This window comes from Heterodontus francisci, chromosome 18 (genome assembly GCF_036365525.1).
Source record: "Heterodontus francisci isolate sHetFra1 chromosome 18, sHetFra1.hap1, whole genome shotgun sequence".
NCBI classification, from domain to species: Eukaryota; Metazoa; Chordata; class Chondrichthyes; order Heterodontiformes; family Heterodontidae; genus Heterodontus; species Heterodontus francisci.
In genome coordinates, this window is record NC_090388.1 from 62,696,192 (window position 1) to 62,722,391 (window position 26,200).

At 42.6% G+C, this 26,200-nt stretch overlaps 1 protein-coding gene across 3 annotated transcripts in view; it reads right to left on the minus strand.

The window, feature by feature from the left end:
* scube1 (signal peptide, CUB domain, EGF-like 1) overlaps positions 1-26,200 on the minus strand; it is a 459,167-nt gene that overhangs the window by 115,249 nt on the left and 317,718 nt on the right. For all 3 annotated transcript variants that reach the window (XM_068050870.1, XM_068050868.1, XM_068050869.1), the window contains one exon: positions 1,778-1,900. In XM_068050870.1, coding sequence (XP_067906971.1) covers positions 1,778-1,900 — 123 coding nt within the window. The remainder of the gene's footprint in view (positions 1-1,777; positions 1,901-26,200) is intronic.

Sequence of the window (26,200 nt, forward strand, 5' to 3'; positions counted from 1 at the left end):
AGGAAGAGGACTTCTCTCTGTGCACTCACTGCATGAATTATCAGCTCCAGGGTCTGTGAACTGGGGGACTGCCTTTCCACATCTTCAATCCATTCTGTAAGTCTTTCCTCCCTCAAACTGTATTTTTTCCTGCAATCACTGCTGCCTTTGTGAGTTCTACTGGGTTCCCTTTCAATAGAGATTCTTCATTGCTGCTTTAGGCGTATCATCCCACTCACCCTCCCCAATTGCTCAGGGAACCTGGAGGTGGGCTGATAATTAATTTGCTCTGAGAAAGAGGAACGGCAAGATGCCCAAATCAATGAGCCAGGTTCCCAGGCCAAAAATGGCCCTGCAGGGACTAAGGTGAAAAGATTTCATCCTATGTGTTTGAGGTCGGGAGTAGAAATTGAACCTAAACCTTGTGACCCAGGCAAGAGTGCTACCAGTGAGGCAAGCTGAACACAGAATTGATACTAGAGGCAAATTTATATTTGACATGCTTAGCATTTGCAACATTAATATTTTATCTTTGAAATGTAATACCAATTAACAGTTGTGAGCAGTCACTAGAACTAAAGCTGGGACCAAACAAATAAAAAGCCACTAGCTTGGAGCCAATTATATTTGCTGCTTGGCTCCGAAGTATTTTGTCAAGATGACTTATTATTTAATTGAAACGATTTGGAGCTAAGAATTTAACATATGAATTCTATCAACTTGTTTAGCTCATAAGTAAGGAGCAGAGGAGAGGTCAGCATAAACCTACCAAGTGGTCTTGACGCTGACAGGGATTGCATTTTACTGATGGGGTCAATTCAGCAATCCTTGGTTTGACTTAAAGAGCCATCAAGAATTTCAGATGGAGCCAAAATTGGCCCCATGACTCTAGTCTCCCACTTTGGCTGATGAGTGAATTGAAAAAATACTTTTCTCTCTCTAAATGGTCTCACATAATCACAAATCAATGTAATTATTTATAAATTAACAGGCAATAAGAAAAATATAGTCATTCACAAGAAAAATCCTGCACCTACTTATCTTCAGACATTTCTCATCTAATGACATTATTGTTTATATGGTTCGTTAACTTGCACAACCGTTTTGAATAACAGAACTTTTTACTCAAATAATATTATACCAACTCATTTAAAAGATGCTGCTTAGAATTACTCCCAGAGTTCGATGTCAGAAAGATCCTAGGGGGACATTGTCACTGGCTCTGAGTGAAAGCGTCCAAAAATTGTGGGAAGAAACTCAATGCACTGTTGTTGCTCCCACTCTGACTGGCAGTATCCTGAAAAAGACCCTTCACTGCATGGTTGGAGCCCCCCACCAGCTGAAGACAGTATGCCCTTTTAATATGAAAATCAGGGCCCATCAATGTAAAGGGAAATCAGATGAGGTATGTGATGGGTGGCTGATCAACTACTGCCAGCTTTCTGTCCAGCCATGAAAGTTGGAATCTAACCGCTTGTTATCTTTTTGCCAAAATGCCAACATACATGTTTTCTTTGAATTCCAAGCCAAAGTAAGTGATCAGTTTATACTCTTGAGCTGTACAAGGCATAGTAGTATGCAACTGGCTTTAAAATGTTGCTCACATTATAGCAGAGATGAACTGTTAAGTTCTTTAGATGCCTTTAATATAAGCAAACAAACATCATTTGTCTCTGTATTTTGAACATTAGTTTCCAGGGTAGAATCACCATGTAGGTGTTTGTTAAGTCACCTCATTTTTGACAATAATGAGCAAACAAGATAAGACAGGCAAGACATAATGTGGATGGAGACTTACCTTGGCAGGATCGCTCATCTGTCAGCAGCTTGTAGCCTTTTCGACAGCTGCACTCAAAGCTGCCAACCGTATTCCTACAGAAATGGTCACATCCGCCATTATTTACTAAACACTCATCAATATCTGTGAGCAGAGAAAGCATAAAAGCTTGTTAGAAATTATTAATACCATATTCTGATACAGCAACATGGACAACATTTGAACCAGTGGAGACATTCTGACTACACTACCCTCCAATATACATTATGTTCAACAAATATTTCCTTTCTATAACATTTCTTCCCCACCCATTGTTTACAGATGTAACAGTTATATTGTGGGTTCCACATTATATGAGGCTACTAACTTCCACTGCTGTGCAGATTTCAGTGTACCAACATTGACAATTATTCATAAGTCATGACCACGATTTGAACTTTTTAACTGGAGTCATTTCCCATGCAAAATTCAGACCTCCGATCTGGGCAGGCGGGTGGAGAATATTCTGGTACACCTTTGGTCAATAGAAAGTTTTGGTAGTATGGAGCTCAGGCAGAAACCCTTCTTCAGCTGGATTTCCCATAATGCCAGAGGCATAAACACAGCCTCATTTTTATTTTCGTATTACTGCCAGAGTTAGAGCTATTTCCACTGGCAGCACTAACATAAATGCAGCTACATTTTCTGCAATAAATGGCAAAGTACTTTCTGAGAAGGAGGTGATGGCAGTGGATTTGAAATCGAGGAGGACATTACCTGAGGAGAGGAACCTAACGTCCATTAGAGAAGGAAACCTGCCATCCTTATCCAGCCTGGGCTGCATGTGACTCCAGTTCCACACCACCATTGTTGACTCTTAACTGCCCTCTGAAGTGGGTTAGCAAATTACTCAGTCATATCAAACCACTATTGGGTAACTAGGGACGGGCCTTGCTAGTGACAGCTCAATTCCGAGAAGGAATTTTAAAAAGTAATCCATGGTTAGGTGCAATACAAAATACAATATGTTGCTCTGCACCTCAACTTGTATTAGTCATGCATTCTTATGTAAGGATGCATAACATTCCCCCATTCGCCCATTTGCTACATACAGACACTTTATTATCTGATAACTATTTAATCCAAGTTCCATTTAATGGATGAAAAAGGAAGTCTTCGGGTACATTGCAAATTCTTTTTTTAAATTAATTTAGATGAGTGCATTTATCTGGAAGACTGAAGCTATCAAGAAGCTTACTTCAAATACCAAGACAAATTGCTAATTATTAAAGAAAGTAGGGGAAAATTTGGATAACGTCCAGAAACGGTTTTGGGAATTGTGGTGTGCCTGCTCATTATGATGATTGCAATGTGCAGCCATCGCTAAGTGCGTTGTTGAGTGGTAGCATGCCTGAGTAGGGGGAGAAAAACTTTGACAGGCTAGCATGAGTTCAACCTAGCCTGCATTACTTATAGCAAGCCCGCAACTCTTGAAGGGGTGGTGCAATTTTCGGTTGAGCAGATGCTGGAATTTATTACAGAAGTGTCTTGGATGTGGGAAAGTCACAGGAATGGTGCAACATGGCAGAGTTGGCTCCAAGCTTCTCTGATGTAGCACGGGAGGCCTTGATGCAGGGGGTCGATAGGAGGAGAGATGTCCTCTATCCACAGGGGGCCATTTGGCCCTCAGGGAAACTCTGAGAAGGCAATGGAAACAGATAGCCTTGCAGGTCAATGCCAACCGTGTAGCCCCGTGAATCCAGATATAGTGATAAAAGAAGTTCAATGACCTCACATGATTGGTCAATCTTAGTGAATGCATCTTCAAATGTCACATTCCACCAACTGCACCACTAGCTTCACACACTGTTCAATGCACCACTCCCCTATCACTTACCTACCAACAGCCTCTACCAATCACAACTCGTACCTCACATTTATAGTTTCATCTCACTCTTACACAATTAGCTCTGCTGTAAGCCTCAACCCACATCTCACAGCTTGTCCACACTGCCAGCTATTCAACCAAGACAGGCACATCACCTAAACACATTGCACCACACTACTGATGCACTTCCCTCTCTCTTGCAGGGAAAGGTGATGCATAACCTAACTGGTGTTGACAAGCACGGCTGCATGTCGTAACTCCCATGGAGGAGGCTGCTTGCCATAATTGAAGAGGCCATTTCTGAGGCTGTGGCCAGTGGCGGGGCTGAAAGAATTGAGGATGACTGTACCTTCATACCTAATTCTGCTTCTCACATCCCATTTCCCCATCATCCCACAATCTCTTGTAATTCCCAAGCTGCAGATGGTGTGAGCACGCACCAGCTACTTGCCTCTCTTCTCTCACTGCAACATTACCCTTGTGTCTTTTTCCTTTCAGATATCCAAGAGATGTCACCTGACCAGGCAGTGGTGCAGGAGTCTGAAGTCCAAGAGGAAGAAGAGACTGATGATGAAACACTGTCACTCGATCTCACATTTGCAGCTACCTGCTCACGTGCTGTCATTGTGCCTTCTTTACAGGGTATGACAGAGGTGAATCTGCATGTGGTGAGTCACTGGGCCCAAGTAACCTGCAGCCAGAACAGGGGGAAAGGGTAGGACTGGTGCCAGCTCCCTGGACTAGGAGGTCAAACACGAGTTCTTCAGCAGAGTACTCAGATGAGGACTTCAATGAGGCGGCGTACTGTAAAAAGCTGATGGGCATACACAATGAAATGCTTGCTGCATCAGAGTATTTTCCAGAAAGTCTGCTGTCACTGTCAAGGGACATGAAGGAGTTAGGCACCACCTTGGTACAGGGCTTTGCACAGAGCTGGGCCCCCATCCTTTCCAACGTGGAAGTGGTAGCCAACTCCTTCAGAACACTTATGGAGCCCACCCAATGTCAAAGGGCTGCAGTGGAAGCTCAGATTGAAGTCATGCAATCTCAGCTTGTTGTCATGCAGGCTCAGACTGCTGCCATCATGACTGTGGATACTGGTGCTCAAAGGGCCTTGCAGGATCTCACGGCAGATTACTAGGATTGCTGAGGTGTTGCCCTGGGGAGTGGCACTGGCTCCATGGACCACAAACCTGCTGTCCACCCTGAGAATGTCAGCCTTTGTCATCCCACCACTGCCACTTCACAGTGCCCTTGCTGTTGCCTTTCAGCCAGCCAGCCCAGACTGCTGCTGCCTACGTCAAAATGGTACAGCCTGCAACCAGGCCTTCTAGGCCCACAGCTGGTCGAAGTCATCCTGAAAAGCCATCTGTAATCTCCTCCACTGAAAGTTAGCAGTCTTCCACCAGCCATGGAATAGCAATGCATAGGAATAGTAGGCCAGGCAAAGGAACACAGAAGACATGCACAAGGGTGATTAGTTGATGTTTGTATGGAATTTTGAATAATTTCTTTGATAAAGTTGGCTTGGAATGGTTGTTTCATTGTGGCTTTTATTTCAGCATTGTGGCCAAGAGGACGCTGTGATGGTCAGTAGCAGAGGAAAAGTAAAGTGTGGGACTGTTGTTGAATGGGAAATTGGGGTTTTGTTCATACGAACATACAAATTAGGAGCAGGAGTAGGCCATTTGGCCCCTTCGAGCCTGCTCTGCCATTTAATAAGATCATGGCTGATCAGATTGTGGCCTCAATTCCACTTTCCCACATACCCCCAATACCCTTTAACTCCCTTGTTAATATGCACATATGAATTAGGAGCAGTCAGATGTGTCAATCACTGACAGCCCAACGTCGGTTGCTTCCTTCTTTTTTCCTCCTTCTCCTCCTTCTCCTCACTGCATACCTGGTGGCAAGGGCAATGCACTGGTGATGGCGAGTTTGTGCACGATACAGCAGACCCAGATCAATTGTGGCACCCTGGCATGTACTGCAGGGCTAATCCAGAGTATTCCAGGCAGCAGAAGTGTTGTGTAAGCGACCCAATTGTGTTCTCGATTCCTGTGGCAGCGTCGCTCTCATTATATGCAGGCTGTCCACATGTGTTTGGGTTGCACACCTGAGTCATCAGCCAGGTGGTCAGCGGATGGCCCTTGTTGCCCAGTAGCCACCTTTTGGTTTGTTGTGGTGGCTCAAATGCAGATGGTATAGCAGTATAGTCAGTGGCTAGGAAGTGGAGTTTGTGGGAGGGACTGAAGACCATTGCTTCGGTCTTCCCAATATTTAATTGGAGGAAATTTCTGCTCATCCAGTACTGGATGCCAGACAAGCAGTCTGACAATTTAGAGACAGTGGAGGAGTGCAGAAAAGTGGTGTTGAGATACAGCTGGGTGTTGTCAGCATACATGTGGAAGCTGATGTGTTTTCGGATGATGTTACTGAGGGACAGCACAAAGATGAGCAAAAGGAGAGGGCCAAGGACAGATCCTTAGGGGACACCAGTGGTAAGTGGGAGCAGGAAGATTATGTCATTGCGGTGATTCACTAGCTTCGATTAGATAGATCAGAATGGAACCCAGTGAGGGCCATTCCACCCAGCTGGATAACATTGCAGAGGTGTTGGAGGAGGATGACATGGTCAACTATGTCAAAGGCTGTAGACAGGTTGAGAAGGACGAGGAGGGAATGTTTACCTTTGTCACAGTCTCAGGATGCCATCTGTGACTTTGATAAGAGCCGTTTCAATGCGACAGGATGAAAACCTGATTGGAGCGATTCAAACATGAAGTTCAGAGAAAGATGTGCACTACTTTGGGAGGCGACAATACATTCACAGACTTTGGAGAAGGAAGGGAGATTGGAGGTAGGGTGATGGCTTGCAAGGTCAAGGGTTGGTTTTTTAAGGAGAGGGGTGATGATGACACATTTGAAGGAAAGAGGGACAGTAGCTGATGATAGAGAACTGCTACAAAAGTCAGCTATCATGGGAGCCACGAAGGGAAGATGGGTGATCAGCAGTTTGGTGGGAATAGGGGTCGAGAGAGCAGGACATGGGTCTCATGGACAATACAAGATCAGAGAGTGCATGAGGGGAGATAGAGAAACGAGAGAAAGGTATGAGTCCATGGTTAGGGCAGGGAGCACTTTAGAGGATGTTTGGCTCAGTGGACTAGGGGAAGGGAGGACCAAAGGTGGACAGTTGGCATTTTGAAAGTGCAGTTGTAAGTGAATTTTGGGAGAGTTTTTTTTCCAGGAGTGGACACAGAAGGAAGAAGGACTTGGAGGGGGAAGTGGGATGTGGGTGCAGAGCAATATTGGACATTGGAACATAGGAACAAGAGTAGGCCATTCAGTCTCACAAACCTCCCACCAATAAATGAGATTAGATACAAGGAAGTGATCAGAGATGGCCTTATCTGTGATTCATACTGTGGGAATAATGAGGCCATGTGAGATGGCAAGGTCAAAGGGGTAGCTGTGAATATGGGTTGGGGAGTTTATATGGAGGGCTGTGAACCCAGAGGGGAGAAAGCATGATGAATTGAACTGGAGGGTGAATTCACCTGGGATGAGAACTCACTCGGTGCAGAGGCTGAGGGAAGAAAGCAGCAAAGCTATCTTGGTGAGAAAATTGGCATGGCACTTGGGTGCATGGTAAAGAATGAGGGTTTTAAATGAGAGGTGAGAGAGGTGGAGCAAGGTGAGATGCTCAAAGGAGGAGAAAGTGCCAGAGAAGTAAGGGGACAGACAAAGGTGTGATTTGGTGATAAGAACCACACCGCCAGCATGATGGTCTTGGCGAGGCAAGTGGCAGAAGGAACACCCAGGTGGGGAGGCATCAGCAAGGGAGAAGGTGTCATCACCCCTCAGGCAAGTTTCTGTCAAGGCCATGATGTTGATGCAATTGTCCACAATAAGCTCATGGATGGCAAGTGCTCAGCTCATGAGTGAATGGACACTCTGGAGGGAGATGTGGAGAGGGGCAGTGAAAGCTGATCTGCTGGTAGAGTCCATAGGTTCAGCACTCTGAAGAGTGAGGTGGACAGGGAGGAAATTGGCAAGATCAGCCCCCCAGCCACTGAGCTGGGTGGGAAATAGCAGTAGAAAACACACAGCATTTCTACAAACTCAGCAGGAGCCAGTAGAAATCAATCAGCAACTAACCTGAAAGTAGATGATCCCTTTAAATAGTGCATGTTGGGGCTCCTTCCTGCTGCTGAATGCATGTTCTGCTGTGTTTGTTTAAGAAAGGACGTTAGCTGGAGCGTAAAGGTTGAAAATGGCACTACTACAGTCAAATCAGCATTACACACCAACTGACGTCACGATCTGCCAACTCGCATACTTCCGGTGCACACTCCTAAAGCCCATGCTAACACCCTCACCAAAATGGTGTCCAGCATTGGCTGCACCAGAAATATACATGCATGGTGCAGATGCTATTTTGCACCCAAAACTGTACGTATAGCGCTAAACATATGCGTGCTACAGAGCTGAATTTAGCGACAAGCATTTTTTTTAAATGTGAGGAATTTTCTGCTTTCTGACTGCTCTCTCACTGAAGGTAACACTGCAGTTAGTGTTTAAAATGGACTTGACATTCCAGTAGTCATTGTACTGTTGGAAAGTGATGGGGTGTTATTAAAGATCTGACAAAATATCTTCCAGAGAATACAAAGTATAAAAAACAATCTGACATGCATTGTTTATGCACTGCTATGATAATATTGGTAGACCTTTCCTTTCTGACCATCTCTCTGTGGTAATAGGTCACTAACAATGAGATGTTTGGATTGCTTCCTAGGCTCTGAAGGCAGAGATTTCTTCCCCCACACCACTCCTAAAAGATCTTTCGCAGCATTAGAGATACATCTGGCTCCAGGCACTCAAAAAGCCTGTGGCTCATAGTATTTTGATGAGGAGTTAGAAACAGCTGCCTGTGTCAACGGATTAGATAAAAAAACTATATTTTTACATACTTTTGTGTCACATATGGTCTACAGATCAGACTTTGTTTACTGATGTAAAGAAAGCAATGCCAATCATAGCTTGTTCACATAGATATTTGGAAGTCTGACTTTTAACATATATAGTTAAGTGACAATTTGTCTATCTCGTATGTATGAGGCAATATATGGCTCTCAGACTGATTAAACGCCAAGGTCACAGACTTAAAACACTAGTAAGCCTTTAAAAGATGTTGTTTGTTTTTTTTTTCCAATTTGCCCCCCACCCTTTCCTGAAGGTGTTTCAGGGTGGCAGTTGCTCTCTAGTACTTTTTCCAAGTTGCCATCCTTCATTTGTGAATCCTAGAGAGTGCAGGTTTTTCAAATCGATTCCTAAGAAAGTGAGTTTGTGCCATTTCCTTTTTGTTACCCCCCGCCTTTTCTTTATTCCTCTCCAGAGCGGAGTTGGCTTGTGCTGGTTCTGGTAGCCATTGGTTAACTTCCCCAAATAGCCATTCTTTGTGTGTGAACCTGGATATGGAGTCCTGTTTCCCTTAATGCACAAATGTGTCAAGCACAGAGGTTTTCATCAAACATCAGCCTTTTCAAAAATAAATCTTCATGGTAACCTTGCAATTCTCTTTCCTTTCTAGTACATTACTAATGGAATCCACGAAAAAAAGCTTCCTGGTCAATAGTAGGCCAAGACAGCAATCTGAGTAATTCACTATCTGACTTCTTAGTCCTCTTTTGCTAGTGAAAAAGGACAATGGCAGCAGGTGTGTGGGAACACCATCATCTCCAAGTTCCCTTCCAAGCCACACATTATCTGATTCGGACATATATTGCCATTCCTTCACTGTCGCTGGGTCAACATCCTGCACCTCCCTACCTATCAGCATTGTGGAAGCATCTTCACCACACGGACTGCAGCAGTTTAAGGCGGCAGCTCACCACTACCTTATCAAGGGTAATTAGGATTGGCATGAAATGCCAGCCTTATCAGCGATGCCCACATCCCAAGAATGATTTTTTATTTAAATGTCTAATAAAAGCTGGGATCCTATTTGAGGCTTCAGTATTTGAGGAATAAAAGTGAGACATATTGGCAATATACACAACTATCCTATATCAGGGGTGACCATCCTCCACCCCTAACATCACTTGCGCTCCAAGTCGAAGCAATTGTGACAGAAGCCACACCTGCCAAATAGAAACATATTAATTTCATCATATGAGACACTTCTGAAGCCTTTTTACTGGGCATTGCACATAACTTGTTTAAAAATACAACAAAGCTAACCAACTGAAAACATGGTTGCACCTTTGCATTCTGAGAGACAGTTGAATAGAGAGACAATGGGAGTGCTCACTGATTAAATTAACAAGCTGGTCTGGGCAATCATGATAATCAACATTCTTTGTCTGTGTAAGAGCCACAACTCCACACCCCACCGAGTGTGTCTGGGAAGTTTTGAAATCAACAACCCTCCCAGAAGCTGTTGTCCCAAACAAAGAGATGGTCACATGACTTACCTGCTGGCCAGACAGGGGACTGTTTGAATTGTGCCTCACAGAAAGGTAACAGACTGCAAGTTAAGAACCAAGGAGGAAGGTCTCCCTCTCTATGTCTCTCTCTCAAGCAAAGTCCCAGGGACCCACAGTAGCAGCTTAAGCCTCAAGACAGAGCACCTCTTCAGCCTTCTGGTACCAGAAGAGCAAGCTTGAAATTGTGCACTGGACTCCAGCGAGAACTCCAAGACCTCAACTTCAAACAAGGACTTTACATCAAAGGTTAAAGACAATAACTGAATTCTATTTATTATCAACTCTACTTCAAGCCTCCTCCCTAATTCTTTCTCCCCCTTTGTATCTAATTGTGTGTGTGTGTCTCTCGTATGCACACTAGCTTGGTTGCATCGCGTATTTTAGTAGTTTTAATCGAGTTAGAATGATAAGGCTAATAAACCTACATCCTTCTTGTTCAAACCTAAGAAAACCTGTCTGATTGGTTCATTGGCAATTACAATTAGAGAACAGTGAGCAAAGACTCACTGAGGTGATAAGCTAAAAATCATTGTGTTTTGAAAGATAGACCCTGTTACGGCCAAACCAGGAAAGGGGCAAGAGGGGAGCCTGAGACCCTTCCTCACCCGATCGTAACACAATGAAGAATGGCTATTTAAGCTAGGTATCATATGGCAGATAGTGTTCATGGGACACTCCATCAGCATGACTGAATGGCTTCAGAAGAGAAAGGAATAAAAGGGAAGAAAACTTTGGTTGAGAACTTCTTAAATGAGCATAAGCCATCAAATCTACATTGAAATTAGGAATGTGTATTACTTTATCCCTGCACTGAGCTAAACTGAAAAGGTGTACTTTTATTTTCTGTTAGAATGAGTCCATACCATAGTGATTTTCAATAAAATGTTTCTCAATCAAATTAAGGAGGACATATTAATTTTGTGACAAATAAGTCACGCAATCAAGAGAACTGTGGGAATTTTGCCCAATGTGGCTTGATTTGAGTGAGGAATTTCAATTGCAGCAGAAATGTTCTTTGATCCTAGCTTTATAAACAATGGGGAAGGGACTATTTTTGGTTGTTGTGTGAAAGCACAATTAACTTACAGTTCACCGGCCTGACCAATGGGAATTCGAAGTGCTTTCAATTGGGCAAAGCAGTCTTCACAGATTGGTATTTGTGGACCCTTTCTCCCCAAAAGAACAGAAAAGCTAACAGAGCAAATAATATAACTTCACATCACCTAGTGTCCATTTAAATAGACAAAATTATCTTGTGGACTACAAAAAAAACTGGCATTGGAGCTAATTTTCATTCTCATGACGTTTACGACTTAAGTAAATGATCAAAGTCATTTATTGATTGCTACCCCATTCAGCTAATCTTACAGCAGTGGAAGATTTTGATCTCATTGGTGACATGAATGGAATGCATGTAAAAGGCCATTTAGAATTGGATAATTACTATATTGTAGATTGATTTATGTCAAGAGAGCAATCTAATGCCCTGCCTTTTTCACAGTTATATAAATAGCATCAATGCTCCTCCAATTTTGTTTGGTAAAGTAAAATAATAATTTCAAGAACTTTGGAAAGGAAAGGGATGTTGGAGACGAGCAGTGGTTTGTAAGGACATAGGGGCCAATGAGGGTGGTCGTGAAATTGAGAGGGACACTTCCAGAGAAGCAGGAATCGAATGGTTATTAGGGAAGGAAACGCTGATGTTACCAGCCTGACCTATACATTACTCTGGTCCCACATGAATACGGTTGACTCTTAACTGCCCTCTGAAGTGACCTAGGAAGCCATTTAATTGTATCAAACTACTCAGAATAAAACTGGACAGATCACTCGGCTGCAATCTTGGCACTGAATTTGGACATGTCAAAAGCACACTCTACCCAGTCGATCCTGAAAAGTCCTCTTCGCTAACATCTGGGGACTGGTACCGAAGTTGGGAGAGCTGTCCCACAGACTGGTCAAGAAACCAACTGCCAAAGGTATGATTCTGAGAGTATGACTATCAGCCAATATCCCAGACTTTTTCATTACTGGGTATGTCCTGTCTCACCAGTCAGTCGACCCACCACAAATGGGGTCAAAGTGATATACAGTCTGGTGGGATCGGCCCTGTACATGTTCAACTTTCATTCTGGACCCATGAAGTCTCATGGCATCAGGTCAAACATGGACAATGATTACAATCTACTGCCTTTCCTCAGCTGATGAACCAGTACTCCTCCATATTGAACACCACTTGAAAGAAGCAGTGAGGGTAACAAAGGCACAGAATGTACTCTGGGTTGGGGACTTCAATGTCCATCACCAAGAGTGTCTCTGTAGCACCACTGCTGACCAAGCTGGCCAAGTCCTGAAGCACATGGCTGCTAGACTGGGCTTGCGGCAGCTGGTGAGAGAATCAACACGAGGGATAAACCTACTTGACCTCGTCCTCACCAATCTACCTGTCACAGATGCATAATTGTATTGGTAGGAGTGGCCATTGCACAGTCCTAGCGGAGATGAAGTCCCACAGTCACACTGAGGACAGCCTCCACGGTGTTGTGTGGCACTACCAATGTGTTAAGTGAGATAGATTAAGAACAGATCTAACAGCTCAAAACTGGGCATCAATGAGGTGCAATGGACCATAAGCAGCAGGAGAATTATATTCCACCCCAATTTGTTGTGTGAAACATCGACCCAAATGGACCAATCCTGGTTCAATGAGGATTGTAGAATAGCATGTCAGGAGCAGTGCCAGACTTACCTGAAAATGATGTGCTAACCTGGTGAAGCTACAACAGTACAACATGCATTGTAAACAGTGGAAATAGCATGCAATAAACAGAGCTAATTGATACCACTATCACCAGATCAGATCAAAGCTCTGTAGTCCTGCCACATCTAGTCGCAAATAGTGTTGAACAATAAAACAACCAATAGGTGGAGGAGGCTCCATGAGCATCCCATCCTCGATGATGATGGAACATAGGAACATTGGAGCAGCAGTAGGCCATTCAGCCCATCGAGCCTGCCCCGCCATTCAATATGTTCAAGGCTGATCATCCACTTCAATGTCTTTATCCCACACTAACCTCATATCCCCTTATGTCATTTGTATTTAGAAATCTGTCAATCTCTGCTTTAAACATGACTCAATGACTGAGCTTCCACAGCTCTCTGGGGTAGAGAATTCCAAAGATTCACAACCATCTTAGTAAAGAAATTTCTCCTCATCTCTGTCCTAAGTGGCTTCCTCCTTATTTTGAAATTGTTGCCCCTGGTTCTAGACTCCCCAACCAGGGGAAACATCTTACCTGCATCTACCCTGTCTATCCTTTAAGTATTTTGTAGGTTTCAATGAGATCACCTCTCATTCTTCAAAACTCTAGAGAATACAGGCCCAGTTTCCCCAATCTCTCTTCCTAGGACAGTCCAGGCATCCCAGGAACAAGTCTGGTGAACCTTCGTTGCACTCCCTCTATGGCAATAATATCCTTCTTAAGGTAAGGGGACCAAAACTGCACACAGTACTCCGTGTGGTCTAATCAAGGTTCTGTACAATTGAAGCAAGACTTCACTACTCCTCTTGCGATAAAGACTAACATACCATTAGCCTTCTTAATTGCTTGCTGCATCTGCATGTTAGCTTTCAGTGACTTATCGACAAGGATATCCAGGTCCCTTTGTACATCTACACTTTCTAATCTCTTACCATTTAAGAAATACTCTACACATATATTCCTCTTACCAAAGTGGATAAACTCACATTTTTCCACATTATATTCTGTCTGCCACATTCTTGCCCACTCACTCAGTCTGCCCAAATTCCCTTGAAGCCACTTTGCATCTTCCTCACAACACACATTCCCACCTAATTTTGTGTCATCCCTGAGCTTGGAAATACTACATTTGGTCCCCACATCCAAATCATTGAAATATATTGTGAACAGCTGGGGCCCAAGCACTGATCCTTGCAGTATCCCACTAGACACAGCACATCAGTGCATAAGACAAGGCTGAAGGGTTGAAGTGTTTACAACCATCTTCAGCCACAAGTGCTGAGCAAATGATTCTTCTTGGCCTTCTCCTGAGGTTTCCATCGCAGATACCATTCTTCAGCCAATTCCTTTTTTTTCATTCACAGGATATGGTATTGCTGGCAAGGCAGTAGTTATTGCCCATCCCTAATTGTCCTTGAGAAGATGGTGGTGAACTGCCTTCTAGAACTGCTGCAGTCCATGCGGTGAAGGTACTGTCAGGTAGGGAGTTCCAGACTTTTGATCTTGTGACGATGAACAATGTTGTGTAACTTGGAGGGGAACTTGTAGGTGGTGGTGTTCCCATGCACCTGCTGCCTTTGTCATTGTAGCTGGTAGAAGTTGTGGGTTTGGAATATGCTGCCAAAGAAACCTTGGCAAGTTGCTGCAGTGTATCTTGTGGCTGATACACATTGCAGCCAGGGTGTGCCAGAGATAGAGGGAGTGAATGTTTAAGATGGTCGATGGGGTGCCAATCAAGCGGGTTGCCTTGTCCTGGATGGCGCGAGCTTCTTGAGTGTTGTTAGAGCTGCACTCATCTGGGCAAGTGGAGAATATTCCATCACACTCCTGACTTGTGCCTGGTAGATTGTGGAAAGGCTTTGGGGAGTCAGGAGGTGAGTCACTCGCAGCAGAATATCCAGTGTTTGACCTGCTCTTGTAGCCACACTATTTATGTGGCTGGTCCTGTTAAGCTTCTGGTCTACTAACTCCATGTGTTATGAAGAAACAGCCCAGTGCATTGGACACAACAAAGACTACAGGCCCCAACAACAACCCAGATGTAATGCTGAAGACAACTGCTTCAGAACTAGCCATGCATCTAGCCAAGCTGTTGCTGGTACAGCTACAACACTGGCATCTACCCAGCAATGTGAAAAATTCCACATAAAGTAGGACAAATCCAATCCACCCATTTATTGCCCAACCAGACCACTTTAATTCATCAGCAAAGTGATGGAAGTAGTCATCAGTAGTGCTGTCAAATGACACCTACTCACCAATTAGCTATCTGCTTGCTGATGCTCAGTTTGGATTTCACTAGGACCTCTCCACTCCAGCCTTGCTCCTAACATGGATACAAGAGCTACATTTCAACGTGAGGTGAGAGTGAGTGTCCTTGACATCAATGCAGCATTTAATTTAAAACTGAAGTCAATAGGGAGCATGGGAAACTATTTAGTGACTGGAGTCATACTTGGCTCAAAGAAAGATGTTTGTGATTGTTGGAGGCCAATCATCTCAGCCCCAGGACATCACTGCAGGAGTTCCACAGGACAGTTTCAGCCCAACCAGCTTCAGTTGCTTCTTCAATGACCTTCCCTCATCATAAGGTCAGCAATGGGGTTGTTTTCTGATTATTGCAGTGTCCAGCTCCATTTGCAATTAATCAGATAATTAAGCAGTCTGTTGCCACAGCAACATCCAGGCTTGGGCTATTAAGTGGGAAGTAACACTCGCACCACAGGCAATAACCATCTCCAAATTGCCCTCCACGTCACACACCATCCTGACATAGATATATCACTGTTCCTTCAATGTCATTGGGTAAAAATCCTGGAACTCCCTACATAACTGCATTATGGGAGTTTCTTCACCACATGGACCTTCACCTCAATAAGACCCACCTCTATTTTCTCAAAAGCAATTAGGGAAAGCAAGAATATAATTTTTTCAAAAGTTCAATGTCTTCTAACATGGGAGCTCAGAAAGGTGATTAGTAGTTTAGTAGTAATATGATCAAAAAGAAATAGGTGGTGAATCTCATGAACAAAATGAGTTTGGACAGGGCATGAGGGAATGCAAGAGATAAACTGGAAGAAGAAAAGCTAAAAGCTAGGGCAGAAGAAAGCCTGAAGGGAAGGAATGGGACAAGCAGCAGAGGCAGCTTAGTGCAAAAATCCATCAGCTCATCACATTGTTGGAGGTGAGGGTGGAGGGTATAGGGAAGAAGGGCTTAAGAAGACAGTCATAGTGGAGAAAAGAAGCTGGGGGTTATCTTTGTTCTCGAGGATGATCCTTGAATTGTGTGTGGTTTTGGCAGAGGAGAGTGAAAATGGGAAGACAAGTATATAAAGTTGTAAACAAAATATATCCCAAGTTATATGAATAGATGTGATGTTAAACCTTCACAAATTTTTACTTACAACACTATATATTTTTGGGTACCTTACTTTAGTCAAGACCATGAAAACGGTACAGAAGAGTTTTACTAAGGTAAAACTGGAGCTCTTTCTATTGCAACAAAGAGGTTAAGAGGAGATTGGAAAAGGTAAATAGAGAAAAAACAATTTGCACTGTTTGGTAAATTGATAATTAGAGGACATACATTTAAAATCAGTATTAAACTCAGAAATTTAGTAAACAATGATGAGGATAGTAACAGACTTCAGGAGGACAGAGACAAATTGATTAAATGGGCAGATATGGCAGATACAATTTAATGCAGAGAAGTGTGAAGGTATACATATTTTCAGGAAGAATGAGGAGAGGAAATATGAACTAAATGGTGTAAAGATTTACTAGAATGGCACTAGGAATGAGAGACTTCAGTCATGTGGAGAGACTGGAGAGGCTGGGGTTGTTCTCCATAAAATAGAGAAGGTTAAGAGGAGACTGATAGAGGTGTTCAAAATCATGGATGATTTTGATAGAGTAAGGTAAAACTGTTTCCAGTGGCAGAACAGTCAGTAATCAGTGGACACAGATTTAAGATGATTGGCAAAAAAAAGGTGACATGGGGAAACATTTTTTACACAGCAAATTATTGTGATTTGGAATGCACTGCCTGAAAGGTTGGTGAAAGCAGATTCAATAATAGCTTTCAAAAGGGAATTGGATAAGTACTTGAATGGAAGAAATTTGCAGAGCTATGGGAAAAGAACGGGTGAGTCGGACTAATTGGATAGCTCTGTTGTCACAGGCACAATGGGCCGAATGGTTTCCTTCTGTGCTATATTATTCCATGATTCTATGAAAAAAACAAAGGGATATGTTGGGATTTTTTTTCTACTGAAGGTTATTAGGAATGCTTTACCAGGAGTAGTTCTGGAAGCAGAATGCATAATAACTTTTAAAAGGGAAGTGGATAAATATTTGAAAAAGAAAGATTTAAAAGGGTATAGGAAAGGGCTGGGCCGTGGGACTAAGTGAATAGATCTTTCAGAAGGCCAGAACAAATGCAACGAACTGAATGTCCGCCTCTTGGGCTGTAAAATTTTATAGGGAAGAATTCCTGCAAATTTCTCCCACTATCACATCAGTGAAAGATCAGCAGAGACAACGGAGAAATAGCGGAAGTGGCCATTTTTAAATGCTTATGTGCAAATCCTTGCATTCATGTACAAAGTGTTTTGATACTGTGCTGTGCCTATACAAATAGACCCATGGGTTTGAGCAAAGGCTAGCTGATCAAAGATGAATGACATGATACCAAATGGCATGTCATAGGCACCAAAAAAAAACCTTTTCCAGGGAAAGTTTAATGGCTCTGATTGCTTTGGTACAAGATTATTTACGTTGACATGTGCAGCATAAAGAGAGCCTTAATGCAGCATCATATAAGCCTTTGGAAAAACAATCTCCAGTTCCAAAACACAGATCTTTGACATAAGACCAAGAGGCCAATGCCTTTACAGTTCTGACTTTCAGGCATACCAGAAGGATATTTGACCCTGAGTTCTTCTAGCTCAGGGCATAAATGCTGTACAATTTTCAAAAATGATTTGTTTGCTGACTTTGTTTGGCATGCATAAAAAAACATATTGTTCCTGTTTTTAATTTAGAAGTCATTGAAACTATAGACTTGCATCATAGATTACGGTGGTAATCCTTACTTAATTGATATCCTGTATTCTCAGTGATGAAGTCTGCATAAGAGATTCCACTTTAGATCAGTATCAACACCTTTCAGGCACAAATGAGTCAAGGGCAAAATCATTAAAGGAATGGGTCAGAGGAGCTGCCTGGATGATTTACAGTCCACAGTGTATTTAACAGCGAGCTGCGTAATGAACATTTGAGCAAACATTTCTTTAAATCTTGCAGTAACAGGTAAGATTGCATTGGTAAGCTGCTGAAATGAAACCAATTACTTTTATGAAAGAATTGAAAAGAAAAATAAATGAATGGAGCATAACTGCATCGGAAAATAATCTCTTCAATTCAGTTATTTACTATACGGATAAGAATTACGAACATTGATGTATTAGATTGTTTGACATTTACCATATTTCAAAATTACCATATTATCAACAAAACAAGAAAATAGGAAGTTTTAAAGAAACCCGTGGCCTGAATTCCTTCCCACTCCAGGTATAATGGCAAAAGGGATCAATAAGTAATAGTAGCACTGTTGTGGTGGTGGGAAAGAAAGAACTTTATTTATATAGCATGTTATTACATTGCTCAGAAACATCTCAAAGTACTTTACAGATAATAATTTGCATTATACAGTTAGTATTATTGTGTGCATAAATGCGCGTCATTTTGTGCACCATAAGGTCCTACAAACAGCAATGGGATGAATAACTGTTTGATCTGTTTCTGATTAACTGAGAGAAAAATGTTTGTCAAGAGATAGAGAATTTTCCTGCTCTTCTTTCAATAGTACTATGATGGTGACCAGCAAGCACCACCATAAGGTCTTTGGTTTAAGTGGCACATTATTTTTCCCCCCCTTTTGTTGAGAGAGATGCACAGCAAAACAGCAAAAGGCTAGTCACACAGCCACATGCAAATTGAAGTTGAAAAAGATGTTCATTCCCTACCATAAACACAGCACTAAATTTAATGGTAAATGTCCAAGGAGCTAAGCAAAGATTCACATTTGTACAATAAGCAAACAATTCCATATGCAGGTGCTGCCAGAAAAAATGAATATAGTCAATATTCCAAAACAGTGACATTAGGAGCTGAAATTCCTGCCTGTGCAAGAAGAAAGAAGTGACTAAAAAGATAATAATCTCAAATAATTTAAACAAAATTTTTGGCTAATTCTCATTGCTAAATAATATATTTATGGTCAGGTGTCTCCCAACGGTCAAACAAAATTTTCATTCATCATTTTTTGCTAAAATTAAGCAGGAATTTCAGTCACTAAGTTGTGAACAAATTAATCAAGTGTGATAATGCTGGAGAGAGGATAGAATGCCAGCCTAACTGGGGGAAAATTTCCTCCAGGTCACCAAGTCTAATAGCTGTTAAGTAAACGCTGAGTGAGGTCAGAGCTTGATTGCTTGAGGTATAAGATCAAATGTTTTCTGTCTCTTTAATGCACTGTAATAATGTAGTTGCTGACTGTACATTCCCTGACACTGCTGTAATTAATTAGAATATTTGGGGTGCGTTAAAGCAACCGTCATCAATAATCTTAACTTGATTTCCTAAACGATACAGAACTCCGTAGCTTGCACTAAGATGTTCTGTTTCTCAGAGTTGCTGTGGAATTTTGAACTGGAATATCTCCATTTCATCTTTTCATTTACACCCTCCCTGCTCTGTTGTAAATGTTTCAATTATAGTCACTTTCAAGGGATTTTTACATAAATATTCCCTACATTTGCCGACAAGACAGAAAAAGGTCTAAAATAAAATAACTACTTCCAAAAAGACAAAATAAAGAAAACAGCTCTGCCTGTTTAAGAGCTTCATATGTGAAGCTTTCCATTTCAGATGTTTCAGATAGGCAAGCAGAGTGCATCATGCATTTGATATGAAATGGACAAGAAATCATGCTGAGGTCATTGGCATCCACAGTTATATTAAATTGGATGACCCTGGCAAGTTGCTGATAGCTCAGGAAATAGGTGCTCTAGCTGTTAAATCCAGAATGGTTGGTTAAAACAACAGTTAATTATCAATTTGAATATTTTAATTACTTACCTAAGTTTCCATGCCAACCCGCCCGGATGAAAACCCAAAATGGGCGTGATCCTGATCCAACGTCACATTTACAGGATTTAAACTCGTCCCCACCCCTTTCCCATTAAAACCACCCCCACCAGAGACCAAACTAGGAAGTATTAAACAGGAAATATAAATTAATTTAAATGATGTACAGAAAGTGAAATAAAGGTTGGGAAATAGTTATGGAATTAAGCGAGACAGATGAAAAAGACAGAAAAAGTTTTTAAAAATCATGTTTTTTTTACGTCTCCACGCTTTTCTCTGAGGGAATGGGACTGCACACCTGTAAAATTAATTTTTCTGGCCAAGGGAGGTTGTTCAGCTGTAATTGTCACTTACCAAATCGTTAGAAACTCACTTACTCCTGACTGCACCAACCCTAACATTTTCAGCCACTTTTAGTGTGGAACGAGTCAACAAGTACAGCAAGGTCATATAGACTCACATTGAAATGACTGCAACTATCAGCGAAGATTGAACAGGGCACCCTGTGAAGGAGCGGGATATCTCTGATGGCATCTTCTCGATTTCCATGTTTAACTGTGCATTTGCAGTCACCACTGATTTACTGCATAATGACAGTAAGCGCTGATAGCCTCGCAGTTATTACAGCAAAATCTGGGTCATTGTGTCTTTCGCACATGCTCTCACATTCTTTTTTGCTACCTTTTCAAAAATGAACTAGTATGCTTGATGAGGCAAGGCCAAAACACCTGTTTTTTCATCATGAGAAATGAGGGGAGAATATAATGCTTTTTAAAAATTCATCCCTGGGGGAAAAAAATGATGCACCGCTGAAAAGTTTGAGTCTCATTAAAGACCGACTTTCATTCAAATTAGCTAATTCAGCAAATTAGCTGACTTCAGGCAAGGCTCCACCACTATGCATGCCTTGCCAATATAAAATGCCTGCATTGGAAATCATTGCCAGGCCTGCTTAAGTAGGTTTCTGAAAAGTAGGTCAATGTTGGGTGGTGTCACAGTTTGGAGTTGCCTTTATCCTTATGTTTCAGACTACATCCTGCACAGTGTTGTCAATGACTCTAATACTTAAGCAAAATTTGCATGAACAGAGAAGCTTTTCCAGATTATCTCGTTTTCTGTTTCTATCCCATGTCTGTGAGATTCTCCTGATCTTTGAAACATGGCAGAACAATACTACGCTAAACCTTTTTCTAGGCCTTAACTGCCAAACAAATCTATTAAACAACAAGCAAATAATCACTAACAACATTTTTTTTTACAGCAGTCAAGCTAATTGGCTCCTCTCTAATAGAATATAAATAATTTGCAATGTCTATGTTAAACTATGCAGTAAAGAATTTCCTTACAATGTTCTTTTTTGTCACCAATGATCTGATTTAACTAAATCTCTCTTTGGAAGTTTTAGGCAGATTCTCTGATTTGAAAAGGACAGTCAGATGGGTATCTTTGAAATAATGACAGGATCTTCATGAATTTAAATATTGGATAAATTCAAAACGATCTATCAATCAAACACATAACTGAACAAACCACCAAGGGTGTCATGGTTTGGTTTCTCCCTTGGACATGTTTTATGTCAAATTAATTTTTGCAACAAAATCTAACAAAAGGGGATAAAACACGCTTCCGTCGGTGACATTTGTTTTTAACCCCTTACATACTGTTGCAGAATTCAGGAAGTGAGTATCATGATAAATCTTAGATAAGAATGCTCCATTTTGTCACATAAAGTTGTTGAAGATTTTTTTGTTCGCAATTTCTGGTAGATTAGCTGCATTTTGCCTGAGGTATTAATTGGCTTTGTCGGGCTCTCTACCAACTTTGCTTACCCCTCCCTCCCATTCCCCACCCCATTAATTCTTTCCTTCATCACTCTTGGTTGCTGCCATCACCTTAACAGTACCATACAATTGTTATGCACGGGAATTTGTTTGTTAGTTTCAGCAGCACCGCATAATTCTGATAAGGAAAACAAGTTAATGAAGCACTATAAAATACAGGTAAAATAAAACCCAAGACATTTTGTCATCCATCACAACCCTTGGATCTGTGTTTATAGAACCTACTTCACTTACTTTGACATCATATTAACCCTATCATCTACAGAAACAGAAAGGGGTTACACTCAATTCATGTTCAGGTGGTATCTGACCACATATATATCATTATGCATGTCATTGGCCATAACCCAGAAAGCTGCCATATTTACATTGCCCAACAGGCCAAAGGGCCTACAATTATCTGAAGGAGAAGAAACACCAGCATGGATATTCTGATATTATTTTACAAAAATAAAATACTAGATGGATGGCTCTTCGGGTGGGCGGAAGATCCAGTGGTTCCTCTGTGGCGTTGAGATAACAGTAGTACCATAAGAGGGCAAGTAATCATGGAAGGGTGGAATCATGGATGGACTGGCAGCGGGCAGTAAGATGCGAAGAGTTTTGTGGGGCTAGGAGAAACATTCATAGCTCCTTCTTGGCCCCATAGAAATCAGTATCACAGCATTTTTGGCCCATTTTTGGAGAAGCCTACAGCAGTCCCTTTAAGGACTACTGGCTTGGCCACTCAATGCTCAGTCATTAGTGGAGTGCTTGTTCTCAATGGAACATCAAAATTGCATCGGGGTTCTTAAGATGAAACGAGCCTGATTTATATCTGTTAGTAGGCACTGACTGTTTCAGATAGGAGCGCTGCTCACCTATTTCCCAGCCAGCTCCAAAATTGTGGCAGACAAGATATTGGCAAGAACCAGGCGGTAAGTGCTGCCCACGATTTCTGGTCCACTGCAACTCCAGTGCCACTCAAAAACGGGAACGATAAACAGCCAAATGTGTACAAAAGTGCAATGGTTGTCGGCAGTGTTCCAAATAAAACCTCATAAATACCACATAGCTAAATAATGCCATTCAACATTAGTAAATTTCTTCAAAATCTGTTAAATAAAGTGTTTAAGTTGACAAACATCTATGAAATGCTCCTGAAAAGAGTGACTCATTTTATTTGAGAGATAGAGGGCTGGGTTTTGTAGTTGCGCTGCCGGGGGTGACAGCAGGTGAGCAAAATGGCAGCAGTCCCGCACGTGACCCTTGCGGCTGAGCCGTGCAATTATGTGGCGAGTGGCCACTTACCATAATGGCAACGGCCATCCATCCCAATCACGTGGTGGGGACAGCATTGGCGACACCATGAACGGCATCACCTGTCAGAACAGGTGCAGGCACCATCTTTAAAAGGCTGCCTGCCCTGCATTCACCCTCTCCTTGAATTCTACAGCAGCTCAGTCATCGAAAACGTCTGTACATTAGCATCAATTGCAACCTCAGCAAGCCCTGGACATAATGCTGAGAATGTCAGAGGTCAGAGCAAGGGTGTCCCCATGCTTCAGTGTTACCAACTGCTGATTCTCCTCCAGGCTGCAAGGGAAATGCGGCAGGTCCTCTTCCCCAGCAATGGCAAGAGAGGTCTGCCCGCCTGACCAAGCAAGCCTGGATGGAGATCGCAGAGGAGGTTAGCAACTGTGGGGTCACCCGTCGTAACTGGGTCCAGTACAGGAAGAGGGTCAATGATCTCCTACACTCAGCCAAGGTAAGTTTTGCAGTTCCACATAGCTTGCAGCGATCTGCTTGCCCACAAGCATAAAGGCGCATGCTTGTCACAACCATTTCAATGATAGGAAGGTCTTAGCATAATAGATTCAGAGTTTTACAGCACAGAAACAGGCCCTTCGGCCAACGCGCCTGCGCCGACCATCAAGCTAATCCCATTTCTCTGCACTTGTATGTTATGGCGTTTCAAGTGCTCATCTAAATATTTCTTGAATGTCGTGAGTGTTCCTGCCTCTACCACCTCTTCAGGCAGTGCGTTCCAAGCACTAAAAAAACTCCTCCTCAACTCCCCATTCAACCTCCTGCCCCTTACCTTAAATCTATGCCTCCTAGTTATTGACCTCTCTGCTAAGGGAAGAAGTTTCTTCCTATCTATCCTATCAATGCCCCTCATAATTTTGTATACCTCAATCACGTCCCCCCTCAGCCTTCTCCGCTCCAAGGAAAACAATCCCAGCCTATCTAGTCTGTCTTCATAACTGAAATGCTCCAACCCAGGCAACATCCTGGTGAATCTCCTCTGCACCCTCTCCATTGCAATCACATCCTTCCTAAAGTGTGGCGACCAGAACTGTACACAGTACTCCAGCTGTGGCCTAACCAGCGTTTTATACAGCTCCATCATAACCCCTCTGCTCTTATATTCTATGCCTCGGCTAATAAAGGCAAATATCCTGTATGCCTTCCTAACCACCTTATCTACCTGTGCTGCTGCCTTCAGTGATCTATGGACAAGCACCCCAAGGTCCCTCTGACCCTCTGTATTCCCTAGGGTCCTACCATCCATTGTATATTCCATTGCCTTGTTAGACCTCCCAAAGTGCATCACCTCACACTTCTCAGGGTTAAATTCCATTTGCCACTGCTCCGTCCATCTTACCAGCCCATCTATATCGTCCTGTTATCTAAGGCTTTCCTCCTCACTATTTACAACACCACCAATTTTCATGTCGTCTGCGAACTTACTGATCATACCTCCTATATTCATGTCGAAATCATTAATGTCCACTACAAACAGTAAGGGTCCCAGGACGGATCCCTGTGGTACACCACTGGTTACAGGCTACCACTCACAGAAACAACCAAGGAACAAAGAAAATTACAGCACAGGAACAGGCCCTTCGGCCCTCCAAGCCTGCGCCGATCCAGATCCTCTATCTAAACATGTCGCCTATTTTCTAAGGGTCTGTATCTCTTTGCTTCCTGCCCATTTATGTATCTGTCTAGATGCATCTTAAAAGACGCTATCGTGCCCGCGTCTACCACCTCCGCTGGCAACGCGTTCCAGGCACCCACCACCCTCTGCGTAAAGAACTTTCCACGCATATCCCCCCCTAAACTTTTCCCCTCTCACTTTGAACTCGTGACCCCTAGTAATTGAATCCCCCACTCTGGGAAAAAGCTTCTTGCTATCCACCCTGTCTATACCTCTCATGATTTTGTACCCTCTACTATCACCCTCTGCCTCCTGCCACTAAGCCAATTTTGAATCCAATTTGCCAAATTACCCAGGATCCCATGGACCTTTACTTTCTTAACCAATCTCCCATGCGGGACCTTATCAAAAGCCTTACTGAAGTCCATATAGACTACATCAACTGCTTTACCCTCATCTACACATCTAGTCACGGCCTCGAAAAATTCAATCACGTTAGTTAGACATGATCTCCCCCTGACAAAGCCATGCTGACTATCCCTGATTAATCCCTGCCTCTCCAAGTGGAGATTAATCCTGTCTCTCAGAATTTTTTCCAATAGTTGCCCAACCACTGATGTTAGACTCACCGGCCTGTAATTACCTGGTTTATCCGTGCTACCCTTCTTGAATAATGATACCACATTCGCTGTCCTCCAGTCCTCTGGATTCTCTCCTGTGGCCAGAGAGGATCTGAAAATTTGTGTCAGAGCCCCTGCTATCTCTTCCCTTGCCTCACATAACAGCCTGGGATACACTTCATCTGGGCCTGGGGATTTATCCACTTTTAAGCCCGCTAATACATCTTCCTTTTCAATGCTAATTTGATCAAGTATATCACAATCCTTTTCCCTGATCACTACACCTACATCGTCCTTCTCCATAGTGATGAAAAGTAATCGTTCAAAACCTCACCTATGTCCTCCAGCTCCACACACAGATTGCCTCTTTGATCCCTAACGGGCCCTACTTTTTCCCTGGTTATCGTCTTGCCCCTAACATATTTATAAAACACCTTAGGATTTTCCTTTATCTTGTCTGCCAGTGATCTTTGATGCCCCCTCTTCGTTCCCCTAATTACTTTTTTTAAGGACCCCCCTACACTTTCTATACTCCTCTAGGGCCTCCCTGTTTTCAGTACTCTGAATCTGCCATAAGCCTCCTTTTTTTCCTTATCCAATCCTCTATATCCCTTGACATCCAGGGTTCCCTTGACCTGTTGGTCCTGTTCTTCACCTTTATAAGAACATGCTGCACCTGAACCTTCACAATTTCCCTTCTAAATGACTCCCACTGGTCTGATATAGACTTTCCTATAAGAAGCTGCTCCCAATTCACTTTGGTCAGATCCTGTTTTATCATATTGAAA